Source organism: Canis lupus, chromosome 3 (genome assembly GCF_011100685.1).
Source record: "Canis lupus familiaris isolate Mischka breed German Shepherd chromosome 3, alternate assembly UU_Cfam_GSD_1.0, whole genome shotgun sequence".
Lineage (NCBI taxonomy): Eukaryota > Metazoa > Chordata > Mammalia > Carnivora > Canidae > Canis > Canis lupus.
Window position 1 is genome coordinate 31,069,415 of NC_049224.1, and position 22,340 is coordinate 31,091,754.

Sequence of the window (22,340 nt, forward strand, 5' to 3'; positions counted from 1 at the left end):
AAGCACATAGTTGTAGGACTGGCTGTGAAGGCTAATTAGTTAAAATGGATGAGGCCCTTTTTTAAGAGAAGATGGGTGATTTATTTCTTTTGATAGTACATGGTTTGGGGCTTGTTTGTTCGTTTAGAGTTTTAGCTAAGAGAGGATTCCACATTCTCCTTTTTTACTTCCTTGTTCCTTTCTGTTAAAATTTTAGAAATGGCCAGTCCTTCAGCAAGCTGGTCATAAGATTCGAGATCATGTGCAGCCACTGGCTATTAAGAAACCACCCTGCTTCCAGTACATGTACTTTGGCTAAGCATTTGGATCTTTATTGTGGAGTTGTTTCATATTAGGTTTTCCTGTTATCTATTCAAGGCTGGTGAGAAAGGCGTTAGGTAAAACATAAGTGCCACAACCAAGACCTGCGAGTGTTAACGTTTATTTACACAGAAGAATCATGATGTGTGTTGATACTGGGATCATTGGAATTTCAGTGAAAGGCTTTCCGTAAAGCGAAGGTCGAAGCTCCCTCGGGTTCCTTTAGATTAAATGTGTCTTGTAGTTTTGGAGTCTGTGTTGAACACTTTGTGTCGTAGGTATACGTTTTCAGGTGGAATTTCAAGTGTGTTCTTCTTAATTCTGATAGACTGATCACTTTTCTCATTAAATGAGAAGTAAACATACAAATTAGTATTCTGGTGGTGCTGAGTATTTTACAAAATAGGCTGACCTTTTGACCTACTTGATATTACTATTTTGGAGGGTTGAGGAGTGACTAGTGGAAAGAGTCCTCAGTGCCCTGAGTATTCATGGTTTGCAGAGCAGTATAGTAGAGACAATGTTCTATGACAAAGTATGGAAAATCATCTCCTTGATATTTAAATGTCAAGAAATGTACTTTTTGATCGATTCTATGATGGTTGAATAACTTTTATGTTGCTGCATACATAGAATTAACAGGAATAGTTTTTGGTATTTTGTTAACAGCAATGAAGGAAATTCCCCTGAAATATAACAGTGCATTGTTATACATAATGATTTCTGGAAGCTTTTTAATCAAGAATATTTTATATTGAATCCATGTTTTAAAATTTAAAGTACATATATATTTTGATCTGTTTGTATTCACCTGGTAATTTATACAAGAGTTAAAACTCAGCCTCTGTTCTTTTTCTTCAATTGAGTAATGTAGATAAGTCTCAGTACTAATGTGTTTTGTTTCTGCCCGTCCAAAACGGACTGAATTTGGAATGGGGGGAGGTGATAAACTTACTAGAAATATACCGGTCCAAAAAAAGGAAAGTTGTTTTTTCCTATATGGTAATTTAAAATACATGGAAATACCTATGAAGCATATTTTCTGTGGAATCACTTCTTAAGCATGGAAGTTCCACAAATTCTGGATAGACAATAATTCTAGGTGATTGATAACAAATATCAGGATGGATATTGATGGGAAGAGAGTCATGCCTTGGTGGGACTTGAGAACAACTAAATCTGGATAAAATAAATCTCAACAAGTTTCTTGTGGATTCTCTCCATCCTTCAAGGTTTACCTTATCTTGTATTTCTCTGCACACCTGTTAGCTGAAATTCTGTCTTTAGAGTTCTTTTTTTTTTTTTTTAAGGTATTATATATTTATTTGAGAGAGCGAGAGAGACCGCATGAGCAGGGGGAGTGGCAGAGGGAGAGGGAGAAGCAAACTCCCCACTGAGCAGGGAGCCTGACATGATGTTCCATCCCAGGATCCTGGAATCATGACCTGAGCCTAAGGCAGCTGCTTAACAAACTGAGCCACCCAGGTGCCCCCATCTTTAAAGCTTGTTTAAAACACTATTCTTACTGTGAAGCCTTTTCTTATTTTGCCAATCATTCCATAGTGCCTTCCTTTAAGTTCCCATAGTATTTTATTCGTAACTTGTTCTGAATCTTACTCTAAATGTATTGTTTTCCTTTTGAAATTATGCTTGCTGGACTATTGGGAACAGAAATCTTTGATTCTGCTTCTGTGTTTAGCATATTGCTTTATCTCTGTTAGATAGAGGGAATAGAGGGAATGTTATGAGAAAGGCAAAAATCTGCCTTCTAGGAGAAGCTAACATTTACTGAATAAAGGTCTGGAAGTTTATGTAACTTATTGGGTCCTCTATAAGAAAAAAATATGGGAACGCCTGGGTGGCTCAGCAGTTGAGTGCCTGCCTCCCTTTCGGCTCAGGGAGTGATCCTGGGGTCCCGGGATCAGGTCTCGCATCGGGCTCCCTACATGGAGCCTGCTTCTCCCTCTACCTGTGTCTCTGCCTCTATCTCTCTTTCTCTCTCTCTCTGTCTCTCATGAATAAATAAAATCTTTAAAAATATATATAAAATTATAGACACAATTGTCGGTACCCATTCTATCACTTTGCAAGAGGTCTGTTCTAGTGAACTGCAACTGAAGGTTAAACTTCATTGGTTCTGCATAACTCTGTCCTCAACTGAGAAAATACTATGTGCCTGGCAGTCTTCTAAATCTATCCTTTTTTAATCTTGACAACTTTAAAAGTTGGAGTTTGACAGAGAAACAGAGAATAAGTCACTTGACCACAGTCACACAGTTACTAGTCCTCTGAGGGGCAGTAATTGGAAATGAGATAGGATTAAGATCTGGAGATCCGAGAAGTTTGTGTTACAGGCAATGAGGAATTGTCCGTGTAAATTTTGGAGCTAGAGATTCAGTGAGATTACTATGTAAGATAAGTAAGCCAATGTGCTTAATAAGTAAATAAGATTATGTAAATTATGAAAGAAAATGCAGAAGATACTAGAGGTAAGGTGGTTAAGCCTTCTCAGTAGTCTAGTAACCTGATAATTTGATTGGATTAATTGAAAATAGAGAACAGTCAAATTTAAGGGCTTAATATGAAGGAAAGATGAATAGGAGTTGATGACAGGCTATAAAGATTGAAAGGAACAGTATCTTTTATAAATATAGTAGAAGTATTCATGATTGTTTTTCAGCCATTCAAATGACAAGCAAAGAAAGTAAAGCTTGGAAAAGTTAACTTGTCAAAACTCGTTACACAACTAATGGCGTTTTCTCGTGTGAAGGATGGTTTGATGTTTTTGAGAGACTTACCTGATTTTGTATGCACTAACTACTCTGTCCATACAATACAGGAACACTCAGCCAGGTCTGAATCTGAATGACTGCAGAAATACCAGTATAGCAAAAGAAATAGGAACATAGGGAGCCAAGTACACCTTAGAGGAGGAGATGAATTCAGTTTTGTATGTAACCATCATTGTTTGAGTCAAGGTGTAAGTGGTGGTAAGTTAAGGGAGTTAGAAATAAGGAAATGGGGGCGCCTGGGTGCTCAGTCGAGCCTCTGCCTTCGGCTCCGGTCATGAACCCCGGTGTCCTGGGATGGAGCCCCGGTCCTGGGGTGGAGCCCCACATTGGCCTCCCTGCCCAGTGGGGAGCCTGTTTCTCCCTCTCCCCTACTCTTGTGCTCTCTCAGTCAATATCTCTGTATCTTTCTCTCAAATAAATAAATAAAATCTTGTGAAAGAAAGAAAGAAAGGAAGGAAGGAAGAAAAGAAAGAAGAAAATGGTGATTAGTGAGCTCTTAGAAAAGAAAGTTAAATTGCCAGCATGGATGAGCTCTCAGGGAGGGGTTATAATGATGGGTCTTTGAAGATTTAAGAGCTGAACTGTCTTAAACGTGCTGAGTAGGGAATAGAAAAGTAAAGATTTCTCAATGGGTACAGAGCATGAGCCAGTGCAGTATATTTTTGAAAATCCATTTTGAATTAGTTTTTGGCAGATAATGTTGGAATTAGATAGTTTTTGGAATTGTCTATACATACATAAAACCCCAAGAGCATAAAAATATGCGAAATCAAAAATTCCAATAGAGGTTACATTTCTGCCTTTGCAAGTTAATTGATTGTGATCTGCAACGTGTAACAAGACTTCAGCAACACAGAAACCATTTATAGGCACTGGAAACTGATAATCCAAGTATGTTTTTGAAAACCATTTTTTTTTATAGTTATGTAGTTACTGTTGGATTTAAAAAATAGATCTTAAAAGAAACTTGGAAAATGAATTAACTTTTAAATATGTAGTATTGAGTTCTTTTTTGTTTTTGTTTTTTTTGTTTGTTTGTTTTTGTAGTATTGAGTTCTGAGGAGTAAAAAGTAAAGTTGATGTAGACTTATTAAACATTAAGGGTCTAGTACTTTTGCTTGGATGTAGTTAAAAATACGTGTTCATATAGGAACAACTTAAAAGTAAAATTTTGCCATGATTAGCTTCATACTTCTTATGTTTTCAAAGCTTTATGCAATACCTGCCTTAGAGAATGAGAGGCTATATAAGCAAACTTACTTTCCTATTGAATATGTTAATTATGGCAGGGACCAAAACAATCTAAGGGTCATGAAGTTGGTGAGAAAAGAGTGAACACACACACAAAAAAAGCAGAATTTTTAACTGAAATCTGCTCCTGTTTTATTCCTCAATTGTTAAAGGGAAGAAAATGTATTATTTTGTAAAAACTGAAAATTATACAATCTAGAAAATCTCAGCTTCTCATTTTTTATAATCATTTTTACTGTTTATAATTAAGTCAGAACTTTCCACATTTTGGTTTTAAAATTAGATTGATAGCTGTTTCAGAAAGTTTGGATTTCTAAAATACTGACTTTTATATTTTGTTTTCCTTTTCCCTCCCCGCCCCCCCCCCCCCCCCTTACCTCCAGTGGACAAACTACATTCATGGGTGGCAGGACCGTTGGGTAGTTTTAAAAAATAATACTCTGAGTTACTACAAATCTGAAGACGAGACAGAGTATGGCTGCAGAGGATCCATCTGTCTTAGCAAGGCTGTCATCACAGTAAGTTCCTCTTCTTCCTTCAACAAGTATTTATTGAGCATCAGCTATGTACTAGGAACTTGGGATAGATCTGTGAATAAGAGAGATAAAGATCTTTGCCTTTGTGCAGTATAGAGTCCAGTATTTCTTTCCCTAAAGCTATTTTAGAGTGTTTATTGCTAGATATTATTTTATAAAGACAGTATTTATCTAGTTATAGTAAGTAAGCTCTTAATAGATTCAGAGAAAAAAGGTATTTGAAGACTTCATATCTGATGAGATCAGGACAGTTATTTGGCAGGTTACTGAAAAAGCAGAAAACTAAAAAAACATGTATCTTAACATTTAAAAACTTTAACTTAAAATATATAAATCTGTATTCATTGCCAACTTTTTGATGTAATGCTAACACCATCTCTTTGAACGTGCAATTGAGAGAAGTTGTTCTTGTAAACTATGTCCATGATGCATGATTTGCAGTTTCCAGTTTTGATTTCTCTAAAGTGGAATAAAAGCTAAAGATAGTTTTGAAAAACCCTAAGTATAGGTTTTTCTGACTTTTTTATGTTTTCCTTAATATTTTACAGATGTTTCACCTTTGTCTAATTCAATACCTTTTTAAAGAATGACTCACTTTTATTGAGTCATTCTACTTAGTTTGCATTCAGTTTAGTTTACATAGAAACAATCCTTTTTGCACTTGTATTCTGTAGATGTACGTAATATTAATTATGTAAAGACCGCCACGGGTAAACTGGCATAAACAGGGTTGGGAACCACCAACTGATTTGTTAAACATAACCTGTGGGATCAGAAGTGGCTAAATATACTAAAAATAGCATGCAAGTTGAGAGTACTCAGTGTGCCATGGCATATTTAATGAAAGAACAAAAAAGGTGTTGGCTAAAGCAGGTCAGTTAAATGGAGGTCAATTAAGGGTGCTCTTGTACTGAAAATCTGGAAATGGGTATGTTAAAACCTAATCATAGATTTTACTGATGCAGTCATAGAGAATTCACATTACGAAAGAAATTATATTGCTTGTAAAAGTAAAAAGTATACTTTAAATCTGTGTTGATTTCTTAATCTGAGTTACATAGGTTTATGTTACACATTTGAGGAAAATCTTACCGTATTTTCCTTTTTTTTTTTTTCGTACATTCTGCCCCTTATGTATATTCAGAGTTTGGAAAAACACATAGTTGAATATTGAGTTGGAAAAACTTGCAGAGGAATTGTTTGTAAGTGTTAAGAATGAAACTTCTACTCTCTATTTTTGAGATCAGTTTTAAATAAATATTAATTTAAAAAAATTTTAAAGAAAGTTTGAACATAAAAGCTCAGTATTTTTTTTGACTTGTATATTGTACATTATGGTGCATCTTGAATTTGTGTATAGTTTTGTATTTGGGGGTTTTATTTCCCTTGAGATAGATCATTATGCTAGAGGACAGAATAGTGAATAGGAACATGTTTTATAATCTTGAAGTGTCTGTCTTTGATTCTTCATTTCCTTCCTTTTGCATATCGTCAGATGCTTTTTAGTTACTATGTTTGACTCTTGAAAATATGTTGTTGGTTGATGTGAAAATGGGGTGAATGAAATTTTTATTGTTTACTAAATAGTATTCCTAGAGTACTGTTATGTTATTTTCATTTATTTATTTATTTATTCATTCATGAGAGAGAGAGAGAGGCAGAGGCAGAGACACAGGTAGAGGGAGAAGCAGGCTCCATGCAGGGAGCCTGATGCGGGACTCAGTCCGGGGTCCCCAGGATCACGCCCTGGGCCAAAGGCAGGCCCCAAACCGCTGAGCCACCCAGGGATCTCCAAATTTTTGTATACTCTTATTGACCTTTTCCTTTCTGGCTTCTGCATTTAGTTATGTTTAGATACTATTTCCCACTTCAAAAACTATAATAGCTATGTTTTCATCTAAAATTTACATGTGAATTCTTATTCCTGTAGGAGTTAGTCTAAGAAGTGATGTGGGAATTTAGCTTTTTATTGTTTATCAAATGACTGTATATTCTGTAGCCATTAATTAAATAATTTAGCTTTTCTCTATTGGCTTCAAATGCCATCTTCATTATATATTGCTTTCCTGCATGTATTTGAGATTGTTTTTGCCCGGTCTTCTGTTAACTTGGTTTGTGTATTCCTTTTCTTTGTAGCATGTTTAAAATTATATTACTAATATTTCATCAACGAACATTTCATGATCTTTTCATGAAGATAAAAGAAGTGGTTTCTTTGCATTTACTGAGCTAAGATGTTTTGGGAATTAGGTAGGTAGAGGTATTTGGTACAATGAAAGTAGTAATGTCTTTTGAATTGGTTTGCCAAGTGTCTGTAGTCCTAGCTCACCTTAGGTATCTGGCTTTGTGTACCTGAAACTGTAGGACTTCTTTAATTACCAAATGAATGGAATTCCTATTATTCTTGTAGGTTGGCTATTTGGAGATATATCCACCAGTTTCATGATTTAATATTTTCAGAAGGAAAACTGCAAGGTAATGAAAATGTTGTTAGATTTTTAAAAATTAAAAATTACTCTTAGGTAAGTAGGGGTTGAAGGAGAAGTTGGAAGATCCTGGCAAAATTAAAGAAGCTAATAGAGATCGTAAAAGCAAAGGAGAGAAGTGTTCAAAACTAAAGAAAACTATAAAACCAAACAAAAAATTTTTAAAGTGCCAAATAAAGACTAATCAGATCCAAAAGGTTTTTAAGGTGGAATTATAGTAAGAAATTATGGTACAGAATAATGTTCAGCAAATTGGATATCTCCCAAATGAGTAGTGTGCCATAAATAATCATTATACAAGGAACTCTAATGAGAAATTTAAGGAGTTGTCCTTTTATCAAGTACATGATTTTGCTATATTGAACTGGCAGAAAGAGGAAGGTATATGCAACAAGTAAAAAAGCATTAGATAGGTACTAGTTGATAATTCTCATTTGAGGAGCATTTGCCAATGAATTTCTGAAGAAATTAGAATCTTAGACTACTAAGATTTATGCTTTGAAAAACTAGTATCTGTTAGTTCTTTTGTAAATACTATCTTCTATCTTTAGATACCTTGAATGTAACTCGAATAATATAACTTAAATAATTCAAATATAATAAGTATTTAAAATATTTGGTAAAAGTTTCTATAAGTGGAAAAATATAAAAAAGGATACTTGTTGAAATGTAGGACCCAGAATGTTGAAATAATTTACTCAAAACTCTACAATTACAGAATATAATTAGTTTGCTAGGCTTACCATAACAAAGTACCATATACTGGGTGGCTTAAACAAAAATTTATTGTCTCAGATCTGGAGACTAAAAGTCAGATCACGGTGTAATCAGGGTTAGTTCCTTCTGTTGCTTTTGGTGGTCTGCCAGCAATCTGACATTCTGGTGCTTATAGATGGATTACTCCGATGTTTGCATTCTTGTTCACATAACGTTCTCTCCATGGGCATATTCATATCCGAATTTCCCGAATTTTTCGTAAGGACACCAGTCATATTGAATTAGGGGTCTGTTCTATTCCAGTGTGACCTCATCCTAACTAATTACGTCTCTGTTTCCCTGTTTCCAAATAAAGTCACAATCTGAGGTATGCAGGATTAAGTCTTCAGCATATATACGTTTTGAGCACATAATTCAACCCATAACACTAAATATCTGAGTTAGGACTACAACCCAAGTCTCCTGATTCTCATCTGGTGTTATCACACGTCACTGAGCATAGGAAAAAAAAAATAATACATTTTATTTTGTGTAAGACTTGCAAGAACATGCCTGTTAAATATTTATGAAGCCATTCTTTAAGATTTGTAATTTACTATTATTGCCTTCTGTTAAGTCTCCAATAAATATAGTCTGCATTTTAGCATTGAAGTTTTCATAAAGTAAGAAATATACATAATTTTCTAGATTTGCCTGCTTAAAACAGTTAGCAAGAGGCTTATTTTCTTAGTTTTCCTGAAGGTCTTTTAAGCTTCACATACACTAGTTTTTATTTAGTATTTTTATTTAGCATTATATCTTAATTTCCAAAATGCTTAACATTTCATACATGGGCTCTGAAGTCAACCCTGGGCATCTAGACTCTACCACCAGAGGTACCTTTGGCTAGATTACTAACTTTCTCTGAGTTTCACCTTCCTTAACTGGTTAACAATGGGGGATGTCTTGAAGTATGAATTACTTATGTGTGTTAAACAGAATAACTTATGGGATGCCCTGGTGGCTCAGTGGATGAGCATCTGTCTTCGGCTCAGGGCGTGATCCCAGAGTCCCGGGATCGAGTCCCCTATCGGGCTCCTTGCATGGAGCCTGCTTCTCCCTTTGCCTAATGTCTCTGCCTCTATCTCTTTGTGTCTCTCATGAATAAATAAATATAATCTATTTTTTTAAAAGTCATGTCATACCTTCTTAAAACTCAGATTTATATAGATATAATTTACGTCCAGTAAAATTCACCCCTTTTAAGTGTATAGTTATAGCTTTCATAAATGTATACAATGATGTAATTGCTACCACAATCAGGATATAGACAGTTTATATTACCCCAGAAGGTTCTCTCCTGCCTCTTTGTAGTCAATTACCTCTTCATCCTTGACCTGTGGAAACTGTTCTTGTAGTTTTGCGTTTCCCAGAATGTTATATAAATGGAGTCATACAGTGTGAAGCTTTTTGTGTTTGGCTTTTCATGCAGCATAATGTTATTTAGAGCCATCCATGTTGCATTTATCCCTAACTTGTTCCTTTGATTACTGAGTTTAATTCCCTTGTATAGATGCACACAGTTGTTTATCCTTCACCATTGAGAGGTATGTGTTTGTATCCAGATTTAGGCTACCATTAGTAAGGTTGCTGTAAATATTCATGTGCAGCTGTTTGTGTAAACTTGTGCTTTTATTTCTCCTGGGTAGATAACTAGGAATGAGATTGCTGGGTCATACAGTAAATTGTATGTTTAACTTTATAGGAAACTGCCAAATTCTTTTCCAAAGTGGCAATACCATTTTATTTTCCTACCAATAATGTATGAGAATTCCAGTTCATCATTTTTGTCAGGACTTTTTTTTTTTTTTTTACCACTCTAGTAGCTTTGTAGTGATCTTTGTTGTTTCAGCTTACATTTCCATAATGACTAATAATGTTTTGCATCTTTTTCTCTGCTTTTTATTTGTATCTCTTTGGTGATATGTCAGTTCAAATCTTTGTTTCTGTTTGTCTTCTTAATGTTGAGTTATGAAAGGTCTTTGTTTTTGGCAAATACTTTCTCCTAACAGGCTGATTTTTGTCACTATCATCAGAAAATCAATTACCATTTAAAACATATCTAAATGTATATTTTGCAGACTTTTTGCTCTGAATTCCTAGGGACCCTTGAAGGCTATTTATTTCCCAGTATAGTTTACAAGGATACCAGCACTCTTATTAAGTTTTTAAAATTATTTGTACATTATTTGTACAGAGGTAACATTTCTCACATTTTTTTAAATTCTTATTTTTTCGTTTGGCTGTACAGTGGTACCCTCTCTCTTAAGTAAAGCAACAAAGCTTTAGATTTAAAATTACCTGCTTAAAACTTATCATGTAGTGAATTCACTGGTATTGCTGTTGAGCTTCTTTGGAGTAAGTGGTGTGTATGCTGACCTTTGTTGTTTCTCCACTAAAGGAAGGAAACCATGGCTGATAAAGAATGCTATGTTCTCTTGGTCCCCCAAGAATATATATTATCCAACAGTTATTTCTTTTAAAAATGTATTTCTTTTAAAAATGTAGTGTGGATTAAAGAGGATTAAAGTGACTTAAAAAAGAGAAAGATCAAGTATAAACTGATCATAAGGAACCAAGAGGCCAAGAAGCCATTATTAGTTGAAGTTCATCCAGAAATTAAGGTGGTCTTTAAAATAATAATATATTGAGGGCAGGAGACAGGGTTGGGTGATGATTCTTGAAACTTAAAAATAAACCCATTTTCGTGAAGTGAAGTTTTCTCCTTTTGTGAAAGTTGTCAGTTAGTTTCATTTGACTTAAAACATTAGGAAATCTATCCTAGGAAAGATGCATATATACCTTTATCTCCTTGCCCATAGTCAGTGGGTTAAACTAAAAAGGGAGAACTGGGGATCCCTGGGTGGCGCAGCGGTTTGGCGCCTGCCTTTGGCCCAGGGCGTGATCCTGGAGACCCGGGATCGAGTCCCACGTCGGGCTCCCGGTGCATGGAGCCTGCTTCTCCCTCTGCCTATGTCTCTGCCTCTCTCTCTCTCTCTCTCTCTCTCTCTCTCTCTCTCTCTGACTATCATAAATAAATAAAAATAAAAAAAATAAAAAGGGAGAACTGGAGAGGAGACAATAGAAGAGAATATTTTAGAAGCTGGAAAACAGATGAACAAGTGCTAAGTGAGTTAATACATCATGGAAACCCAAATCCTAAGTTATCAGTTGGGAAACAGAACTAGATTTATATTGCAATCATATAATACTTTTGCAGTACCCGATACCTCTTGAAATAAGAATTTGGATGTGAAAGTTGTGAAAAATAAGGAGGATACACAGGGTATCAGTTTAAGAAGCAGTCACATCCCCAGATTCTTCTCTCCCAAATCTGTGCAGTTGGGTCGTTGACCAAACCCTGCACTAACCTGGTGTAGATGAGAGATTTATTATATAGAGACAATAAAATAGTGGTTTCTGACCTGGAGAGTGGGGAAGTAAGCATTAGAAACAATTGAAAGCAAGGAGTGATACGAAATACAGGTAGTTTAGGGGAAGTGTGCGAAGTGAATGGCTCCCCATACACTAGGTGACATACTTTCGTACTGAGGGCAGGAGATTGCTGGGGACTTCTAGAGAATCTGATCAGTCCAAGAAGAAAGACCTAAAGATAACATCAGAGCTTCTTCAGCAAAGTAGCCCAACTGGATTAGCCAGCAGTGAAGCTCCTCATCCTTGATAAACTGCTCATACATAACATTACAGGTTCCAGTCAGTTTTGTGGTCCCCCAGCTCTTAAAAATGGACAGTCAAGGACCAGTTTGAAGATTTGCAGTATGAAAGAGAGCAAGAAAAAAAAATCTCTTCTGCAAAAAAGAGATTTGCAGATAAAAGAGAGCAAGACAAGGCAACAAATTATTCAAATGTTCCACAAAAATAAAGAAGAAAATTTTTCTCTGTATTCTCAGAGATAAGAGCATTTGGAAACATAAAACAAAAATGGAAATGATAAGTATGGTAGCATTGATGAAAAAATCAGAAGGGTTAGAAGATAGAATTTGAAAGGGTTTGAAGATAAAAAAGATAGTGAATGAGAGAAAAGATAAAATTAATGGAATGATTCAAGAATTTTAATATTTGAGCAGTAGAAACTTCAGGAAGAGAGAACAAAGAAGAAAGGAAGCATCAATAAAAGATACAGGAGTATAAAAAATTTTGATTTCAAAAATGTAATGAGTTTACTGAAATGAATGCAAGAAAAAATTTATAGAAAACATTAAAAAATACAAGAAAAATTCATAGTAATAAAAGGACATGAGTTTTGGGTGCCTGGCTAGTGCAGTTGGTTCAGCGTCTAACTCTTGGTCTCCACTCAAGTTGTAAACTCAGGGTCCTAGAATTGTGCCCCACTTGGGGCTCAGCACTCAGCACTGAGTTCTTGGGTTTCTTTCTCTTTCTCTGACTCTCTGCTGCAATCTCTCTTTCTAAAATAAATCTTAAAATGGAAGGGAGGGATGGAGAGAGGACGAGGACAGATGGACACGTGCTTTCACATTGAAAGGATCAAGGAAGGTCAGCGTGAAAAATGAAAAAAAAAAAAAGACCCATTGTTAAAGACAAATCATCATACTGAGTAGACCACTGGGAGAAATGAAGATCCTGGATGCTTCCATTGGGGGAAAAAATCACAATGAAGGATAAGGATTCAAAAGGACTATGGACTTCTCAGAATGCTGGAGGCTAAAATGCAATGAGCTGTGCCTTTATTTTTCTGAAGAATTATTTTCAACACTGAATTCTATATCCAGCTAAACCATTAAAGCATAGGGGCAGATAAAAGCATTTAAAAATGTCTCAAAAAATTTCCTTCTTGTGGCTTTTAGAATGTCTTTTTTAGGGACACCTAGGTGGCTCAGTGGTTGAGCACCTGCCTTCAGCCCAGGGACGTGATCCTCGAGTCCTAGGATCCAGTCTCACATTGGTCTTCCTGCATGGAGCCTGCCTCTATCTGACTGTGTCTCTGCCTGTCTCTCTCTCTCTGTCTCATGAATAAATAAATTCTGAAGATAAAATAAATAAAATGTCTTATTTTATATATATATATACATATATATATATATAAAAATACTGATGAAATGATATGTTTAGAATTTGCGTCAGAATAATCCATCTGGAAGGGCTTGAATTAGTGGGAAGTAATAGATGAAATAAGAACGATCAAAAATGTTAATTGTCAGAGCTGGATAGTGGAATATGGGATTTATTATCCTATTTTTTATTTTGTATATGTTTGAAAATTCCAATAATAAGAAGTAAAAAATACTCAAATACACATTCTGCAAAGCTTTTTTTAGAAAATGTGCCCCATCGAAACAAACAAGTATTAAATAAGAAAGAGGAAGATAATAAGGCAGAGGACATAGTTCTCAAAGTGTGATGTCCAGGCCATTAGCATCAAAATCAGCTGTGAACTTGAGAGAAATACAAATTCTCAGGCCCAACCTCAGACCTAATGAGTCAGAAACTCTGGCTATGGGCTTCAGCATTCTGTCTTCAAGTGATTCTGATGCATGCTGAAGTTTGAGAGCTACTTTCCTAAAGCAAGAAAAATAGCTATGCTCAAGTAAAGAATGGAGAGCTCATTCTCTTAACTGCTTGCTCTCTGCACTTGGGTATTTGATCTGACATTTAAATGAATGGAGTCATTATACATGAAAGCGAGGAATTGCTATTAGTTGTGTTGTTGGTGCTAGCCATCTGAATGGACAATGGATGTAAAAGGTTCAGACTTTGGTAATTGTTAAGTGATTGTCTCAGAAACAGAATAGTAATGAATTGAACAGATGAACATGGGTTATATCAACCTGACTGCTGGTCTAACTGGCACTTTGACATTCTCTGCTAACATTGCTCATTGAATTTTCCATTATCTAGAATGTCTTTTCCCTCCTCCATTATCAAAACCCTCTATTTATTCTGGGTCCAAACCAAGCCACAACTTTTCAACAAACCATTCCTCATCTTTTTTTTTCCCCCTCTCTTCTAGTAAAGAATATGGGGTGTATTTTTTTAAAATTTTTATTTATTTATGATAGAGAGAGAGAGAGAGAGAGAGAGAGAGAGAGAGGCAGAGACACAGGCAGAGAGAGAAGCAGGCTCCATGCACTGGGAGCCCGACATGGGATTTGATCCCGGGTCTCCAGGATCGCGCCCTGGGCCAAAGGCAGGCGCCAAACCGCTGCGCCACCCAGGGATCCCTATTTTTTTTTTTTTTAATTTAAATTCAATTTGCCAACATAGAGTATAACACTCAGTGCTCATCCCATCAAGTACCCTCCTTAACTCCCATCACCCAGTTACTTCATCCCCCCATCTTCCTCTCCTTCAGCAACTCTTTGTTTCCCAGACTTAGGAGTCTCTCATGGTTTGTCCTTCTCTCTGATTTTTCCTCCCTCAGTTTCCCTCCTTTCCCTTATTGTCCCTTTCACTATTTCTTATATTCCCCATGTAAGTGAAACCATATGATGATTGTCCTTCTCTGATTGAGCCATTCCTCATCTTTTTGTCCTAACTGTAAGATTTTTTAAAAAAGAAACATGAACTACACAATTGTTAGGCGCTAACAAGAAGGTGTTAGGTAAGGGAATCCCTGGGTGGTTCAGCGGTTTAGCAACTGCCTTCAGCCCAGGGCATAATCTTGGAGTCTGGGGATTGAGTCCTGCATCAGGCTCCTTGTATGGAGTCTGCTTCTCCCTCTGCCTGTGTCTCTGCCCCTCTCTCTGTCTCTCTCTCTCTCTCTCTCTGTGTCGCCCATGAGTAAATGAATAAAATATATTTTTAAAAAAGGTGTTAGGTATTTTGCATGTTATCTCCTTTAGTCATCATAATTTTCTTCTTCTAGCCTATTACTCTAAATATTTAATCTTTCCATATATGTGCCTTTCTCTTGGTTTTGTGCTTTTGATTTTTATTTCAAGAAGAATAGTAATTGCCCACTTCTATTTCAATGGTGGAAGGATATCCATTGGCCCAGTGGTTCCCAAACTTCAGTGTGCATCTAGAGGCTTATTAAAACAGATTCTTGTTGTATTTGCAAGTTCTATGTAAAAGTGAAACTTTTGAAAGACATGAATATTTTCAAGTTATTAAATTGTTTTTTGCTATTTAGAAGACTTGGAAAGAATCCATTTTAAAAGGTCATCTAAATATGCCTTGATCATAAAGTAATTATAATCATTTAAGTTCTAACACAGTTTTATAACAAGTAATGTTATCATTATACAAATGTATATTCATGGCTCAGCCATCACATAATTTGAATGGAAAGTCCCTTATTGGGTTGTGATTCCCAGTGCCTAGTAAAAGCCTTTCAGTTGAACTATAGCAAATCTTTTTTTTTTTTTTTTTTTTTTTTTTAAGATTTATTTATCTTAGGAAAGGGGAGGGCAGAAGGAGAGGGAGGAAGAGTCTTAAACAAAGTCCCTGTTGAATGCAGAGCCTGACACAGGGCTTGATCCCACAACCCTGAGATCATGACCTAAGCGGAAACCAAGAATCAGATGGTTAACTGACTACACCACCCAGGCACCCCAATATACCAAAGTTTTATATTTCTCATGTGGATTTGATTTTCACAAATCACCAGAAAGTATTCAGAATTGTTGAACCAGGTAATTGAAGCTTAATAAAGTTTTGTGGGCCACAATATATTTTAGGCAGAGTATAGCATATAGAAGATTTATATTAATTTACTTACCAGAAGTCCTTTCTTTCAGTCTGAAATATTATGGTTTTATTGTACTAGAGAATGTGCTTAGATGCAGAAGTTTGCTTTTTAAGATTCTTGGGACAGGTAGGTGATCTTTTTTTTTTTTTATGGCAAACCATTACCAGTCAGATTCCATTATAACAATTCCACAAGGGATTTATAGACATCATGAGAAAAGATTACAACTTTGGGATCCCTGGGTGGTGCGGTGGGGGATCCCTGGGTGGCGCAGCCGTTTGGCGCCTGCCTTTGGCCCAGGGCGCCATCCTGGAGACCCGGGATCGAATCCCATGTCGGGCTCCTGGTGCATGGAGCCTGCTTCTCCCTCTGCCTGTATCTCTGCCTCTCTCTCTCTGTGTGACTATAAATTTAAATTAAAAAAATTAAAAAAAAAGATTACAACTTTATTTTCACTAACTTTTAACCAAAATTTTGCATTTTCTTTATTAATGTAGGGAAAAATTACAGTAATATTGTCAGTATTTGTGACTTTTTCACTCAACAAAAATTACAGATACTATCCCATGACATTATTGACATATTGTAGATCTCTCCAAATACTACTATCTGCTACTAGATACTAATTTGTTAGTATAAAGTAACACATATATTTTAGGATACCTGAACTTAAATGTTTTAATCATAAATTTTATGTAATTGGTTTCTTCTAAAATCATATGTATTTTGCTTTACATTTTTAAAAGCATTGTTCCGAGGATTCCGAAGTTTCACCAGTTTTGCACAGGAGTACATGAACCCTTGCACCACGGGGCTACACAGAGCATTTTTGTAGGATTAGAATTTTGTTTTGAGTCTATTAATTGATGCCTTCAAATAATTTAAGATGACAGAATTAATATCTAAATTTCTAAAATGAAATGAAGTATTTCAGGCCCAGTGAAAAAAAGAAAATGCATTATGCTATCCTTCTCTGCTGGGCTTCCGACTCTCTTGAATTATAAGGTTTTGTATGATCTGCCTTCTTAAACATTCAGTTCTTTTTCTTTTTCTTTTTTTAAAGATTTTTATTTATTTATTCATGAGAGACATACAGAGAGAGGCAGAGACACAGGCAGAGGGAGAAGCAGGCTCCATGCAGGGAGCCCGACATGGTCTCCAGGATCAGGCCCTAGGCTGAAGGCGGTACTAAACCACTGAGCCACCCGGGCTGCCCGCTAAACTTCATTTCTTACCAGACTCCCTCCTCTCATGATGTCCTCTCCAGTCATACTTTCCTTCCAGTGTCTTATCTAGGCTTACTCTTTCCTGCCACATCTCTTTATATGTGCTTTTCTTGCTGTCTGAACTCTTTCTTTCCTCCTTTGTTCATTCCATTTTATCCTCCTTTTCTTGGCTCAGGTATTACTTCCTTGGAAACCTTCCCTGACCCTATGATTAGATTACGTCCTTTTATTATAGGCTTTCTCATCATGTTGAGATGTATTTCTTCTTCTTCTAATTTATGGCTTGTTAAAGTTTTACATTTCTTGTGTGATGATTTGGTTAGTGTGAGCTCTGCAAAGTTGAGGACCATGCCTGTTCATCCTTACCATTGTATCCTCGGTGCCCCAAATAGTGCTTGTTAAATCATAGGTGTTCATAAATATTTCATTGGTTAGTTGGTTACATGGATAAATAAATGAGTTTTAAATCATGGCTGTCCAATAGAAATATGTGAGTCACAAATACAAGCCACATATGTAACTGAAAAAGGAGAAACAAATGAAGTTGATTTATTATGTCCAAAATATTGTCATCCTAACACACAGTCATAAGAAATTATTACTAGGGTGCCTGGATGGTTCAGTTGGTTAAGCGTCCAACTCTTGATCTTAGCTCAGGTCTTGATTTAAGGGTCATGAGTTTAAGCCTCATGTTGGGTTCCATGCCCAGTGTGGATCCTACTTAAAAATAATTTTAAAAATTTATTACTAAGATATTTTACGTTCTTTGTTTTCTACCAAGTCTTCAAAACCCAGTGTGTATTCTACACTTCTAGCTCATCTTAGTTCAAACTAGCCACATATGACTAATGACTGCTCTGTTGTACAGCACAGGTTTAGATGTCAAAGCATATTGAAAATTAAGAAATTTGGTACTGGTTGCATCATGGTTCACCCTTTACCTAAGGGTTAATATTAAAAGCAGGATTTTGTTTATTCAGAAATTCCCAAAATTGAGGTAAAAATATGAGAGAAAATACCCAGAGAGTGTATCAAGTCAATACTTTAAGTGAAAAAAAATTGCAGCAAATACTGAATACTTATAATTTGCTTTCGTATATATTTTCCTCAATATTTGCATGTTAGGTTTATAAACAGAAAAGGAAAATAGAGTCTTTGGAAAGATGTTATGCAATTGGGGACAGTGAGATTATGCAAACTAACCTTGTCTGGGAACCTTTTCTTAGGTTCTGCTCTCTTAAAGTAAATAACATTTTTATTAAGTGGTTCTTGTTATCTGAGCATCTTTTATTGCAGGATGAGTCTGGAAAGGCTTCTATGGTAAAGTATTACTGTATTTTAATGAGTCTGACCACCAAATTTAAGATGCACCATTATTTTGTATGTTACATTGCCAATTCTAGTTGATACCATTGTAAGACACATCCTTATTTCAAAAATGTAAAATTTGCATGTGTGGCAGGGGGTTTTATAATGGGTGATAATGAAGTATTTGAGTAGAAATCTCACGGAGGAAAATGAATGTGGGAAGACGTGACTTGGTAAGAAGGAGCAGCAGTTGTCAAGTTCCTCCAGGGTAGTTGAAGGAACTATAAGGAGGCCTGTCTGGCTGGAGGCCTGTATGGTTTATAGACAAAGGGAAAGTGGTAGGAAAAGTAGGCACAGAGGTGGTGCTCCTGGTTGTGTAGAGCCTTGTGGGTCATCGAAGGACGCTGACTTTTTTTTTTTTAGGACATTGACTTTTTATGTTAAGTAAGAAGAGAAGTTACTGGAAGCTTGAACAGTGGAGTGATTTAATTCTTGTACTGGGATCACTTCTCGCTGCTTTGTTAAGAATAGATTTTAGGAGGCAAGAATGAAAGCAGGGAACCAAAATTAGGCAGCCCTAGGTGACTATGCAAATATTTGAGATGGGAGATATCAATGGTTTGGATCAGAGTAGTATTGGTGGAGATTATGAGAACTGATTGGATTCCAGATTTAATTTGAAAGTACAGTTGACAAGGTTTGCAGATTTGCTGATGGAAGCCTCATACGATGTGAGAAAAATGAAGGGTCAGATGATTTCAGGTCTAAGCATTTGGTAGGTATCATTTATGGAAATGTAGAAGCCTGCAAGAGAAGTTGGGTGAAGCAATCAGTTGACCAGTTTTGAATGTTGAGATTAATCCTCTTAAACATTCAGAAGATAGGAGGCAATTAGAGGTTGAAGGGAAAAGGCCTGGTTGAAATTATAAATTGTGTATATTTGTGTGCATATATGAATGTACATGTGTCACATAGTATGTGTCCATGTATTTTTATTTTTTGATCCTTATGTCATTGACTGTTTCTTCAGAATTCCTTTTTTTTCTCTTGTGTATTTAATCTTTGGTTTTAATATTAGTGATTTTGTTAACTATTTGATGACATTGTCTCCCTTTAACAGTGGGATATAAAGAGAGATTAAGTAGCTGACTTTCAAGGTACTGTTGTAAGGAAAGAGACTACTCCTGTTTTTTTAAGGTATCGTTTTTAACTTTTCATTTTGGAATAAATTTATACAAAAAGTTGCAAGATAATGTGATAACTTCTGTGAACACTTAGATTCACCAATATTTTAACATTTCTTGTATCATTCTCTCTAGGCACATGTGTATACATGCCTTATATTTTTCCCTGGGTCATTTGAGAGTCGGTTCCCTTTACTTGTTTTCCACTTAATGCTTAAGTGTGTAATTTCTATAAGCAAAGACACTCTCTGTAGATATAACCATAATATAGCTAGCAAAGTCTGGAAATTTCATATAGTAATAATTTTTTTCTAATTGATAGTTCATATTCCAGTTTTATCCATTGTTCCAACAGTGCTCCATATAGTATATTTTCTCCCTTTAGTAAAAATTCAGTCTAGGGACGCCTGAGTGGCGCATGGAGCCTGCTTCTCCCTCTGCCTGTGTTTCTGCCCCCCCCCCCCACTGTGTCTCTCATGAATAAATAAATAAAATATTTAAAAAATAAAAAATAAAAAAAATGCCGTCTAGAACATGTATTACATTTAGGTGTCCTGTCTCTTTAGTTTCACTTAATCTAGAGCAATTATTTCCTTACCCTTACTTTGTGTAGTGTAGATATTTTTGAAAACTACAGGCCAGTTATTTTCTAGAATGTTCTTCACTTGGGGTTTGATGTTTCTTTGTGATTTGATTCAGGTTCTGCATCCTTGGCAAAATACACTAAAATGATGTGATATCCTTCCCTGGGTATCACATCAGAGGCAAGATGTCTGTACTTCTTTCCTTCAAACCTCTGTCCTATCATTTTGTGTTTTTGTTTTTGTTTTTAATGTGTAAATGTTACAGTTAAGATTTATTAGGCAGGGAGGAGAACAAAGATTCTGTGACTTAAAAAGGAAAGTTGGAAAAAACATTGCATTAATTTTGGTATGCTACTCGCCACTAAAAATCTTTCAACTAAGGCGGGGCAGGGATTGGGGAAGGGAGGAGGGAAGGGAAGGGACAGGGAACGTGAAGGGAGGGAAGGGAAGGGAAGGGAAGGCAGGGAAGGAAGGCAGGCAGGGAATGCGGAAGGGCAGGGAGTGAAGTGTGCCGTGTTCCTTTCCTTGCTGGCCGGCTTGGATTCGTTTCCTTTCCTTTCCTTTCCTTCTCTTTCTCTTTCTCTTTCTCTTTCTCTTCTCTTTCTCTCTTCTCTTCTCCTTCTCTTTCTTTCTTTCTTTCTTTCTTTCTTTCTTTCTTTCTTTCTTTCTTTCTTTCTGATTTATTTATTTATTTATTCATTCAGATTGAGAGAGAGACAGGCAGAGACACAGGCAGAGGGAGAAGCGGGCTCCATGCAGGGAGCCCAACATGGGACTCGATCCCTGGTCTTCAGGATCACGCCCTGGGCTGCAGGCAGCGCTAAACCGCTGTGCCACTGGGGCTGCCCCTTATTTTGTTTCTATGCCAGACTTTCAGATTATCATATATTTCTGAGTGGAATATTTACAGAGAATGCATTTACCAGAAAATTGAAATGTCTGCTTACCAGAGCATTTATTCCTCCCTGTAAATCACATGATATGTATACTGACACATGCCTAAATGTCTTGGGGTGCTGACAGAATCTAGTTTCTACAGCTACATAGCAATATTTTCATTATCCAGACTGTGGGGACGTTGCCAAGATCACACCATCTATGTTAGATTCTGAATATAGCCAGTTAGCCTCTCTTTAATGCCTCTGTCATCAGCCTGCACAAGTGATGTTAATCTTATGTAGTCCACTTTGAACATTTTGTTGAATATTTTTTATTTTTCAAAACTTAAAAAGAACTTTTAATTTTGAAATAAATGTACTTTCACAGAAACTTGCAAAAATAGAACACAGGGGTTTTATTTATCCTTCATCCACTTCCCTGCATGGTAAAATCTTACATAGTACAATTCAAAACCCAAAAGTTGATACTGGTACAACCCACAGACCTTATTCACATTTTACCAGTTTTACATGTACTCATTTGTGTGTGTGTGTGTGTGTGTATATGTGTGCATGCATGCATATGTATGTATGTAACTCTGTGCAATTTTATAACTGGCGTAGATTCTTGTAACCACCATTACAATAGAAATACAAAACTGTTTCATCAGCACAAAGATCCCTCATTCTTCCCTTTATAGTCACTCTTCTCTCGTCTCTCTCCAGCCTACTATCTCATGTCTAACCCCTGCAACCATTAATCTTTTCATCATTTCTATAATTTTATCATTTTAAAAATTTTATATAAATGAAATCATACAATGTTACCTTTTGAGATTTGCTTTTTTCTTCAGCATGATTTCCTCAAGATCCACTAGGCTATTGAGTATATCAATAACTTGTTCCTTTTTATTGCTGAGTAGTATATATATCTCAGTTTCTGTACCATTCACCAATTGAAGAATGTTTGGGTTGCTTTCGGTTGGGGAGCTGTTACAAATAAAGCTGTTGTGAACACTGGTGTGCATGTTTTTGTGTGGACGATAGTTGCCTGAATTTCAGTCTCCACCTTCAATAAATAAATGTTTGTTCAGTGTAAGTCACTGTGGCCTGAATTATATGGGTGTGCCAAACAGGGCCTCTGTTGTACAGTCTTTAATCACGTGGTTGTACTAAAGTGCTATTGAGGCAACAGCATGATTAGGATCACATTGTACATATGCTTTTGTAACCTCTTTTATCTTCTTCTCACATACTAAGTTGTCAAATTTCCAACCTTTGAAAATACTGTTTTTGAATGGATATCTATTACTCCATTATGAAGTGAACATTTACTATTTTTGGACTGTTTATTACATCATTCAGAGGTC

The 22,340-nt window shown here is 36.1% G+C and overlaps 1 protein-coding gene across 4 annotated transcripts in view; it reads left to right on the forward strand.

The window, feature by feature from the left end:
• Positions 1 to 22,340, forward strand: part of CERT1 (ceramide transporter 1) — a 105,179-nt gene that overhangs the window by 748 nt on the left and 82,091 nt on the right. For all 4 annotated transcript variants that reach the window (XM_038532539.1, XM_038532536.1, XM_038532538.1 and 1 more), the window contains exon 2: positions 4,727 to 4,861. In XM_038532539.1, coding sequence (XP_038388467.1) covers positions 4,727 to 4,861 — 135 coding nt within the window. The remainder of the gene's footprint in view (positions 1 to 4,726; positions 4,862 to 22,340) is intronic.